Raw genomic sequence first — 12,111 nt, 5'->3', positions numbered from 1 at the left:
TTCGTTAAGAAAATCATGACACTTTGAGAGTATATTATTCATCACTTTTTTTTATTTATAGTTAACTAACTTTTTAAACTTTAATGAAAACTTCTTCTAAAAGTGCATTAGACACTTTTTTACCATGGTCAGTATGATTTCATATCATTCCGTACGTATTTAATTTGTACTCTTCATTTTGCGGAAAAATCTCAAACCTATCAAAATCAGTCAGTTTTAAGTGATAAGTAAAATTGTTATAAAGTAAAGATTGATGAACCAAATTTATTTTTTCCTGCAGGAAAACATACTTTTGGATTGAATAATAAATAATTCATCTCAAAGAAAAATATTAAGACCATCAAATCAAATCAAAATCATGGTGAGCAGTTCTCTAAGAAATCGGTCTTTTTTTTATTAATTTTAATTTAAGATTTTTTTTTAATCGGGCTGAAACTTTTTTGGTGCCTTCGGTATGCCCTAAGAAGCCATTTTGCATCATTAGTTTGTCCATATAATTTTCCATACAAATTTGGCAGAGTCGTGTGGTGTTCGTCGGGGGGATCGGTGTATGACGTCGCGCGCGAGAATCCGCGAGAAAGTGGTGGAAGATTCTGGAACCATTGGAAAGAAGTTCGCGTCGAGGCCTTGGAAGTTGGGCCATCAGTCGTGTGGTGTTCGTCGGGGGGATCAGTGTGTGACGTCGCGCGCGAGAATCCGCGAGAAAGTGGTGGAAGATTCTGGAACCATTGAAAAGAAGTTCGCGTCGAGGCCTTGGAAGTTGGGCCATCAGTCGTGTGGTGTTCGTCGGGGGGATCGGTGTGTGACGTCGCGCGCGAGAATCCGCGAGAAAGTGGTGGAAGATTCTGGAATCATTGAAAAAGGGATTCACGTCGTCGTGTGTATATTCACTTTCATTTAGTTTTGGAAGCCCTTCCCATAGCATCGTTGCTCGGATGGCACGCCGGCGGTAAGATGTGAAAAGTCCTTCTTATAGCGTCGTAGCTCGGAAGGCAACGATTAGGTTTCACTTTCTGGTCATATCATCTACCAAGATGAATCCTGACCTTCCCTTTCCTTCCCCTACTAACACAATTCCCCCACTTCCCGTGATGCTTGAAGGAGATGCTGTGGATTCAACGGTCTCATGCGGTGTCAACAGGTATAGAGCGACAAACTCTGTGTCTGATGAGTCTGCAACTTCAACTATCGGACTAACATTCCTACCTTTGTTGAACTGCATCTCCTTGGGGGGGCGCCGGTATTGACTTGAAGCAGAGATCTTCAGGGGTTATACAGTGAGGATGATTAGCTCCCACTAATCATCTGTTGGTTCATTGTGTAACTTCAGCTGATCCGTCAATAACGGAGTAGCAGCTCATTGGCAGTCAACCATGCTCATGCTCATGCTGCTCAATTTTCCATACAAATTTGGCAGCTGTCCATACAAAAATGATATGTGATAATTCAAATCTCTGTATCTTTTGAAGGATTTTTGTGATCGATTTGGTGTCTTCGGCAAAGTTGTAGGTATGGATTAAGACTAAACTGAACATTTTTTTATGATTTTTAATTTCATTTTTTGTCACCAAAACTTGATTTGCAAAAAATCACTAAAAAATACTGGTCGCAAAATTTTTTTTAGCAGTTGTGCCCATGTTTGCCCACTATTACCGTGTATCATTTTTTTCATTGTAGTCCTTATCCATACCTACAACTTTGCCGAAGACACCAAATCGATAAAAAAAATCTTTCAAAAGATAAAGATTTTTGAATTTTCACATATCATTTTTGTATGGACAGCTGTCAAATTTGTATGGAAAATTATATGGACAAACTAATGATGCAAAATGGTTTCTTTGGACATACCGAAGGCACGAAAAAAAAAGTTTCAGCCAGATTAAAAAATACAAAAAAAAATCGAATGACCGAAATATTAAATTCAAAATAATTCGCAACACTAGTCTAATCAACTATAGTAAGGAAGCGCCGTTCGTTCATTGAACTTCAAAATTGCACACCATCACCACTTTATTCACAAAATTTAATATTAAATCCAGCTGCTACTCGAGTACATTTCTCCTTAACACCAGTGATAAAAATAAAGCATTTCTGCTTGAAATTCTAACCTCATCCACTTCGTGACTTGGTGCACCGCAAGAATCACCGTTTCTCCACTGTCTTCTGCACACTGCCCCAACTCCGGGCCGTTTCAAACTTTATGACCCCAGCCGTCGCCAATAGCCACCTCTATATCTATGTGTCCGTATCAATCGATGTGACACGTCGAGAGTTTGCAGTGTTCAGCCATCAGCCCGTCGTTTGGCCTCGTCAGCTCCGTCCAACAATAATAGCCGGCCACCGCATCAGCATCATCAACAGATCAACAGATTCCACGTGGAGTGAACCCTTGAGTGACCATTGGTAATCTTATTTTTAGCAGAAGTTGGCTTTGAGGCAGTTTTGCAACAAGTTTGATTTACAGAGTTTTTTTTTTGTTGCAGAAATGTCTGCCACTGGAACTTCAAGGGTTTGATGCATTCAACGTGTGGTCGCTGAAAGCACGATAAGAATGCCGGTGGAGTCCATCTCGGAGAGGTGCTGCAATCGGGGGGGGGGTGAGTCCTGGCATTATCGCCATGACCCACGACGACGCGCACAGCAAAGTGCACGTGCACCAGCTGGGAATGCATTTTATTGGGACTCTTGCTGATGGTGCAGATCGAACGTTCAGAGGACGACCCCGCAGGGCTTGCACCGGACTGTTTGTGGAATTGCGTTGGGACACATTGGAATGGCCCAGTTTGGGACCGCGTTTATTTGCGATAATGTTTGTCAATATGCTGATAAATTTATGTGATTTCACGGTGAATGGATGGTTTTGTGTGGAGTATCGCATCGTGTTGAAACCATTTTTGGCTAAAATTGTTAATGGGTCCGAGAACAATTGGCAGTGCAGGGCTTTTAAGCTCGAGCATGGTAATTTGAATTCACAACAGCTTATTCGAATTTACCCTGAAACAATACTCCAGAACATTTTTTGTCATATTTTCAATGTTTTTTTTATGGTTATCTAAACTGAAATTCTAGTTAGGATTTTGGAAAATCGAGTCTTGACTGTACTCCAATAACTACAAATACAAAAAGGTCAACATTTTCACTCACCTTGGATACCGCTGCATGGGCGCATAATCTGTGAGGTTCTCGTCGGACGGTGCCCTCCTTCCGACGCACACGCCCAGAAACGACTGCGGGGCATTTCGGCCGGACCAGCACCCAAAAAAGCGCTCCCGCCGTGGCTGCTCTATCGAGCTGAGCTGCCTGTCCGTCAGGCAGTACTGCAAAAGAAAAGAAGGTTAAAAATAGATAAATTTACATTTCCGTTTGTTTCAACTCGTTCCTGGAAAATGAACGAACAATGATATCTTTTCGTGCGAAAGAATCTCAACAAAACACCTTTCATTGTCATCACGTTTGAGTTACAAATGACAGACACTTCCTGTGAGCTTTTTGAAGCGCCTTCCGGAAATCAAAGAAAATGGGAAAAAAAGTATTTATTTTCACCTGGAACACGCTGCCATCGCAAACTGGTTTTGAATTCGAAAGCGAGTTTCACAACAAGCCTACTGATTTGAATGCGATTGGAATTTTCAATCAAAAGCTCATTTCCCCTGTCCCAGAAATCACCACGGATTGTGGGTCTGTCGAAATGGTAAACAGAAGGCGGCTCCCAAAATTGTTACACCCGGGCTGGGAATCGGAAAATGGACGACACTGGCAATGGGATATGATACGATCAGTTATACGATACTTTTGGGACGGTTTTCCAGTGAGGCTTTTCTTCGGAACAGACCACAAACAGTTTTGAGAGCAATGCTGGCCATTTCCATCTCAATTATTTTTTTTAAATTTCTGTTCTCATATTTAATTATTTGTAACATCATGTATAAATTTTACAATCAGAAATCAAAAACAATAAATTTAAGATTAACTAAATTTTCTGTGAAATTTTCTAAAAAAAAACGAAAGCGCTTCGGGAAAGCGATTCATAATCGATATCCTCTTTCTTTGTTACTCACTTTAACTCAGACCTGCCCTCAAGCCCTTCCGGTGAGACAAACCCCGAACCATTTTCGATTTTTTTTTCTCAAATATTAACTCAAAATAAAAGTGAAATATTTTTATCCCACCACAGTGGAGTCCAGACAGAACCTGAACAAATAATTGAATCATCACGATTTGCGTCCAAGAAAATCTGCCACGCTCTGCACAAAGATGTCCTTGTTGTCCTAGGGCCCCTCGGGGATGCCCTCCCCGAAGTTTAGTTGTTGTTGCCCCAGACCAAAGTCACGTCCAAGGACGACGAGCTCCTGATTCGATAACTGGCGTAATGAAACGGAAAAACAGATTCGCACAGGCGGCAAATTGTAATGGCGCAAAGTTTTCTCTCCCAGACGGCGGTTGGTGGAAATTTGTTTACCTGGAAGGTTTGGTCTGAAAGTTTTTGCCTTATTTGCGTTCGTTTTGCCCTGGAGATGGAAGACGGTGTGGGCCAGAAATAAAGATGGGAATTGTTTTTCACTTGGGTGCGAATGCGCGATTGGTAAGTTTTCCAATGAAGTTAACTCGGGTGGAAAAATGAAATAATTGAGGAGGAAATGCGAAAATAAATTCATTTCAACTCAATCGACTTCAAATGTAAAATCTGTTATTTTTTTTAATATTCGAACTTGTGTGCATAAATAACATATTCTTCATCAAACAAATTAAAAATTATTTTTGTTTTCCATTAATGAAAATTATTTTATTGTTGATTTTGAGTATCACTAATCCAATTGATGAGAAATTATCAACGAATTTAAGTTTTAAGAATTTTTAAATTTGGCTGAAACTTTCTGCATGCCATTCATAAACCAAAATAAGCCATTTTGCATCATCAATTTGTCGATATAATTTTCCATAAAAATTTTCGGTCCATACAAAAATGGTTAAAGCAATTTTTGATCAATCAATTTTTTATACCTCGTTTTGTCACTAAGAATTGTGATTATGAAAACACAATTGTTTTAATTTTTTATATATGTTTTATGGGACAAAAAGGCAGTTTTCGCAGAAGATTTCATAATGGGCAAAATATTTTGACTCAGCAATAATTGTTTGAAAAAATAGTGATTTATTTTTTATGTAATCTGCTTTAATAGTTTTAGAAATATCAATGATAAAAACGAAGGCTAATTTGACAAAACTTAGAAAATCTTAATTTTCCTTTCATTTTTTAATATTTGCATATCCATCTCTTAGCAACTTAAATGCCTTATCAACAAAATTCAAAAGAACCAAATATATGGTATTGTCTCAGCCTGTTTAACATACAAATTGGGCGAACACGGGCAACATTTCTAAAATTGAAAAGCTTTTTTCAAGGGGTAGCTTTTTCATGAAAACTGTGCATTTTATCAACATTTCACAAAAGTCCTCACGGATCGCATATTTGATTTAACATTAAAAATAAAGTATTTTTTACATTTTTAGCAGGGCTGCGGAGTCGGGTCATATTTCAAGCGACTCCGACTCCGACTCCGACTCCAACTCCGGCTTTCTGAGATTAGACGACTCCAACTCCGACTCCGGCTCCGGCTCCGGCTTTCAGTCCCAACCGACTCCAACTCCGACTCCAACTCCGGCCTACCAACTCTAGCCGACTCCGACTCCAGCTTTCTACAAATTGTAGGCTCCACATATTTTGAAATGTTTCAAAAGTGTGTTAACTATTATTTTGAAAACATTGATAAATAGGATTATTTAAATACTCTCTAAGTGCTATGTTTTTCTCAAGGAAGAATCAATGGAAATAAAAGTTTCTAGGTTGCAAGTTTTATACGTTGTTGAAACAGAATTCAAAAACTATCTCCAGTTTTGAAGGCATTTTAAGAAGAACAGTTTTGTAATCAAATTGGGTTTTATTTACTAAACCTCAAATTAGCTTGTTTGTTTCATTTACATTTAAATTATAAAAAGCTTATATATTTTAATATTAAATTGCATTTTTTTTTTGAATGAATCATTAAAAGAAACCTGACCTTAATGATCAATTTAACATATAAATTCAATTTGCACACTTTTAAGCTGACATTTATAAGAAGCACATTGACTGGCAAAGTCACCTTGTTTTTTGAATAACAATTTTAAACGAAACTGTTATTTTTGGCAACTCCGCTGTGAAACTGTCAACTTTTCCTGTCCTTCTGGAGAAACGAAACGGCCTTCTTTTCCCTAGCAAAAATAACAAAATGGAAAATTTATACCTTTCAACACCAGTGCTGAAAAGTTCCACTTGAAATAACTTTTCAGCACTAGTATCGAAAAGTAACATTTTTCAATATTTGTTTTTGTTTTGAACGGTGAGTTTACTCAACACATGAATAATTGACATAAAATTCCATTCAAAAAGCGTTTTTCGGAATTGCAAAAAATGTTGTAAGCAACAAGCAGCAATAAATGTACGACTCGTACTTAAAACAACTTCTTTTTGCAACTTGTTGCATAAACTACTATTTAAAGATTTTGATCGCAAATCAAGGTATCTAAAAAATGTCTTCGTGGAAAAGATAATTAAGGGGTCCTTTTCAAATATCCGTGACCTAGAAAATATTTTACCTGGGAATTATTGATTTATTTTAATTTTAAAATTTTCAATATACATAGAAGGAGGCGCGCAATACTTCTTGAATCTTCACCTATAACGAAGCTTTATGAATGATCGTGCGCCTCCTTCAAAATATATGAAATATCAAAATATTGGATAAAAACCAAAATCCACAGGTAAAATATTTTCCAGGTCATTTTAAAAGGACCTTTAAGCAATCTTTCCAAAAAACATTTTTTTAGGTACATTGATTTGCAATGATAATCACCTTCCGAAATATTGGCGTGGAACATACAATATGAGAAAATTATTACCGGTTGAATAATATTTTAATTTTGTGTAGTTTTTGGTACTGAAATCTTGAGATTTGTTCAACGATTTTTTGCAACGATATCAAAATAGTTTGTCAAGGATCAACATTCTCATATTTTAGTAGAGAAATAGTAAACATTAAGATAATCGATATATTTAACATATTCAATGATTATTTCAAAATAAGTTGCAACTGTATTGATAATTGTCAGTATCAATTATTTTAAATGCATCACTTTGATTTTTTGTACTTAGTTTAAAATAAAATGCACATGTTGATTTCTTAGAAATAGATTGTTATAACGATTGAATATTTGTTGGAAGAGTTATACTGTCAGTGACTTTTTCCGATTACCAAAAACAACAATTATTATTTTAATTCTTTTTTGTACCTCTTTTGTTTTCCCTGAAAAATGATTTACTTAAAACCTCCAAGTCATTCGCTATCAGGGTAAAAAATGACTGTGTGTGTACTTTTTTTTTGAAGAGAACTAGATTAAATGGGGGAGAATGAGATGCAGCCAAGAATCAATTAAATATTTCTGACTACAAAATGTTATAATACTAAATACTTGGGTAAGAGGGAATAAACAGGTTATCATTTAGTAAAATAACACAATAAGAGTTTTCCAATCACAGTAAAAAGCTTCAAAAACATAATGGCATCTGATAAATCTTTAAAAAAATGGCAATTCAGTGCATACGACTAGCTGTAAATTTAGCTGTTTTATAGCAAATACTGAACAACAAGATTTTTTTTTGCATTTAAGATAACTCCGACTCCGACTCCGAGTTATCAGAAATTTTCGGCTCCGACTCCGTCTCCGACTCCAGCTCATAAAATTTAGCCGACTCCGGCTCCAACTCCGACTCCAGCTGTTCGAGTTTTGACGACTCCGACTCTGACTCCGACTCCAGGTCCCCAAAAAGACCCGACTCCACCGACTCCGACTCTGACTCCGACTCCGACTCCACAGCCCTGATTTTTACAATGTTGTTTTTTATTAGTTATTTTTCATTTTTTTTCGCAACGACTGTCAAATTTCAGTTTTCTTCATATTTGGCTTTTCAGTCCGTCGAATAAAAGTAACAACCGTTTCCCTTCGTTACCGACGTTTCGGCTTATATTTTGAAGCCTTCTTCACTGGATCACTAAAAATCAGTGTGCTATTACTATTTGTTCTGTGTTAGTCGTGTTACCAAACAGTAAATGTGCAAAACAAATCAAAATCCTGGACAAATACGTTAGTAATTACACAAAATATCCCCCCCCCCCTCCTAACCAAACATATTTCCTAATCCCAACAGTGATGTGCAGGAACATAAACAGACGGTTTACACATAGGACAAAACAAAACTTGACAAAGAACAACATCCTTGTAAGTACAAAAAACACACGACTAACACAGAACAAATAGTAATAGCACACTGATTTTTAGTGATCCAGTGAAGAAGGCTTCAAAATATAAGCCGAAACGTCGGTAACGAAGAAAAAAAAACATATTTTGGTCGAAGATTTAAAAAACATACTTTATTGAATCTATCTTTCAATAATAACATTTGTTTTACATAATAAGTGGTCAGCTATGGCTCTTCAGCTTTAGTTTGCTTATCGTGATTTAAACACTGTTCATTTTTATAACTTTAAAAGTATATGATTTATCATTTTTGTAACACTAGGTACAATGAGGAAAAAAAAGTTAAGAAAACATAACCTAACCTAAAACTAACTTAAACTTACCATAAACTAAACCAATCCATAAATCAAGGGCTATTCAGAAATAGCACATTTTTCCAAGAATTTCAAACATTTCTTTTGAATCTTCTGATCCAACATTTTTACTTCTGCTAATTCATGAACCTCACTTGATCTTGTCCAGCCAGGAACATTCAAATCATTTTGAGTACCTTGTTTTGGACACGCTAGAGCTTCAATTTATGAGTTCTAGCGCAATACTGTGGTGAGTCACCCAAAATCTCTTTTACGCAAATGGACCAACGTTTTACTTCCCCATCCGATAGAAGGCCAGAAGGATGGGGCCCTCACTGATGTGAACTAATTCAAGCTCAATCAAAATTGAAAGTGATGTCCCTATTCAAACTGTAGTCCCGGTTCGACCCAGTTGACGGTATCCATGATTTCTTTCAGCGGAATAGAAAGAGAAATTTTCTACATGAAATTTCATTTTGATTATCTTTATTTCTCCCCTGTCGTTCATCAAAAGTTCAAAAAATCCAATCCTATCCCTTTGCCCGTGGCACGATGCCAACTTCCATTTGGCGAGACAGCAAAACTAATAAAGCAATACACCTCGCCCTGATTAATGATTGTAATATTGTGTCTCCTCTTGGCCCCCTTAGAATGGGTCGCACTTTTCAGCGATGCTAGGGATAAGGCTAAACAATATTTCACCGACCTAGCCAACAATAAAAAGCTATTAATTTCCCCTGGGTGGGAAGATGAGAAAGAAAGCAGTACTTTTACTCACTCCAATGCTACCCCCCTCAAAAACATTGCAACTTTTAAAGCTTTCATGCTCCTCGTGTGTTACAACAACACAATGGCTCTAATTATGCCCCGGAGCATTACCCTCAACTGCTGCACAGATTTCGGCTGTAAAATGCTAATTTCATTACGACCTCCGTTGCCACTTCTGGAGTTGGCCGAAAAGGTCCAACCCCAAATAGAACTTCGCTCTGTGAGAAGGAAATTAACAGTTTGGCGAGCTTTTTCAGAATTAGCATTGTTGGAATGTCGGAAACGCGCGTGCTGAGGAATCTCAATCGACAGATTTCCCGTCCAAAGCCCGTGGAAGTCTTCAGCGAATCGCAATGAATATTAATGAAAACGTTTCAACAGTTCCCTTCGCCGCCACCGCCGGAAAATGGCTAATTCGAAAAGAGAGAATTGCTTCAATCTTCACTTCCAATTGAGGGCAACCTTCGCCGGAAAATGGCCGGGGCATTTTCCACTTTTCCCTCCGATTCCGGTGAAAAATAATAAAAAAAAGCAGGAAGCCTCTTTCGCAAAAGCGCCCTCGCAAAAGTGTAATGAAATTAACTCTGATTGGCAGTACTTTTTCCCTCATCACCTTTTGCCGGTAAACGAGCCTCTGTTGGCATCTGAAGAAGGCAGATTATGTTGAAAAATTCAGCCCTCGCCGAGGGTAGTGTTGACCAGGGTGGTGCAGCCCACCACCACACGGCAGTTACTGTCCGTCTCAATTATGGAGCTATACCGCTTCTTAATTTTGCAATGGTACTTACCGGCAGTCGTCCGCCACCCTCAATTATCTGCAGCGAGGAAAAAAGAGCTTTCTTCGCTCATTCTTTATTATTCAGGCCATTTTGCCTCATTATGTTGTAAGATAATGGCACTTACCGGTGCCCCCCGAAAAGAATGGAGTCATTATGGATTTTGAAGGAAGTTTTTCCGACGTTGGAAAGTGAAAATGATGGAAGTTTGTGCTTTATTAACTCAATTTGACGAAAGTTGAGTGTAAAGCAATGAAAAGAGTTTCAATTTTCAACAACACTGTACTGGAGTTGTTGTTGCAGTCGGTGAGGTTAGGTCTTTCTGGAGAACTGGAGTAGGAGTCGAAGTTGGAGCAGGTGTATTGGTCCAAGTCGTCAAAAAACCTACTATTTCCGCAATACTGCATTCGAATTAAATTTAAAATTTAAAGCGTTCTAATTTTTCACATCCAAATCTGAATGTCCAGTCCAAAATTTTTATTCTAATTTTATTCAATTTCAGGAAAACCGGGACAAAACAAAAAAATCTTAAGATTAGGGAATTCTCGGTTTTGGAAAAAATTCGGAAATTTTGTATCGGGAATTCGGGATGGGTGCACTAAATCATCATATTTACAAATTTGTAGCTAAGCAATTCTCTAAAATTTCTCTGGTGGCTTGGGTAAAGTGGAAGGTTATGATAAATTTTCAGATGATACTTTTTATGTGGACTTGAAAGGTATCTGTTTAGCAGTTCTCTCAGATTTCAGTCATTCGATTTTTTTTTATTTTTTAATCCGACTGAAATTTTTTTGATGCCTCTGGTTTGCCCAAAGAAGCCATTTTGCATCTTTAGTTTGTCCCTATAATTTTCCATACAAATTTCGCAGCTGTCCATACAAAAATGATATGTGAAAAATCAAAAATCTGTATCTTTTAATGGAACTTTTTGATCGATTTGGTGTCTTCGGCAAAGTTGTAGGTATGGATACGAACTACACTGGAAAAAGAAGAAAAAAAATACACGGTAAAAAAATTTGGTGATTTTTTATTTAACTTTTTGTCACTAAAATTTGATTTGCAAAAAACACAATTTTATTTTATTTTTTTTTTGATATGTTTTAGAGGACATCAAATGCCAACTTTTTAGAAATTTCTAGGTTTTGCAATAAATCTTTGAGCGAGTTAAGAAATTTTTAATCAATACTGATTTTTTCAAAAAATCGAAATATTGATCGCAAAATTTTTTCAACTTCATTTTTCGATGTAAAATGGAATTTGCAATCAAAAATTAATGTAGTGAAATTTTGATGAAGTGCACCGTTTTCAAGTTAATTCCATTTCTAGGTGACTTTTTTTTAAATAGTCGCAGTTTTTAATTTTTTTAAATAAGTGAACATGTTTTCCATGTTTTCCGGAAAAAAAAATTCAGCTTCATTTTTCTATGTAAAATTGAATTTGCAATCAAAAAGTACTTCAGTGAAATTTTGATAAAGTGCACCGTTTTCAAGTTAAATCCATTTCTTGGTGACTTTTTTTAAAAATAGTCGCAGTTTTTAATTTTTCAAAATACGTGCACATGTTTTCCTACCTTTGAAAAAATGTTCTTGAAAAGCTGAGAAAATTTTCTATATTTTGCTTTTTACAACTTTGTTGATACGACCCTTAATTTTCTAAGTCTCACCCAAAAAATCCATCATTTTCTAATGTCGATATTTAAGCAACTAAGGTCCGCATTCAATGTTAAAATATGAAATATTTGTGAAATTTTTCGATCTTTTCGAAAACAATATTAAAAAAATCATGTCATGACTAACATTTCAAAAGGGCCAAACATTAAATATTACGCCCTTTAAAAATGTAAGTCTTGTTTTAATTTTTTTTATATATTTTTTTCGAAAGATCGGAAAATTTCACGAATGTTTCATATTTTAACATTG

The 12,111-nt window shown here is 36.5% G+C and overlaps 1 protein-coding gene across 8 annotated transcripts in view; it reads right to left on the bottom strand.

Moving 5' to 3' along the window:
- Nucleotides 1-12,111, bottom strand: part of LOC120419474 (uncharacterized) — a 402,142-nt gene that overhangs the window by 120,456 nt on the left and 269,575 nt on the right. For all 8 annotated transcript variants that reach the window (XM_052708548.1, XM_052708549.1, XM_052708550.1 and 5 more), the window contains one exon: nucleotides 3,145-3,317. In XM_052708548.1, the coding sequence (XP_052564508.1) occupies nucleotides 3,145-3,317 (173 nt within the window). The remainder of the gene's footprint in view (nucleotides 1-3,144; nucleotides 3,318-12,111) is intronic.

Source organism: Culex pipiens, chromosome 2 (genome assembly GCF_016801865.2).
Source record: "Culex pipiens pallens isolate TS chromosome 2, TS_CPP_V2, whole genome shotgun sequence".
NCBI classification, from domain to species: Eukaryota; Metazoa; Arthropoda; class Insecta; order Diptera; family Culicidae; genus Culex; species Culex pipiens.
The sequence above is the reverse complement of the archived record's forward strand: the minus strand, read 5'-3'. Positions and strand labels throughout refer to the sequence as shown.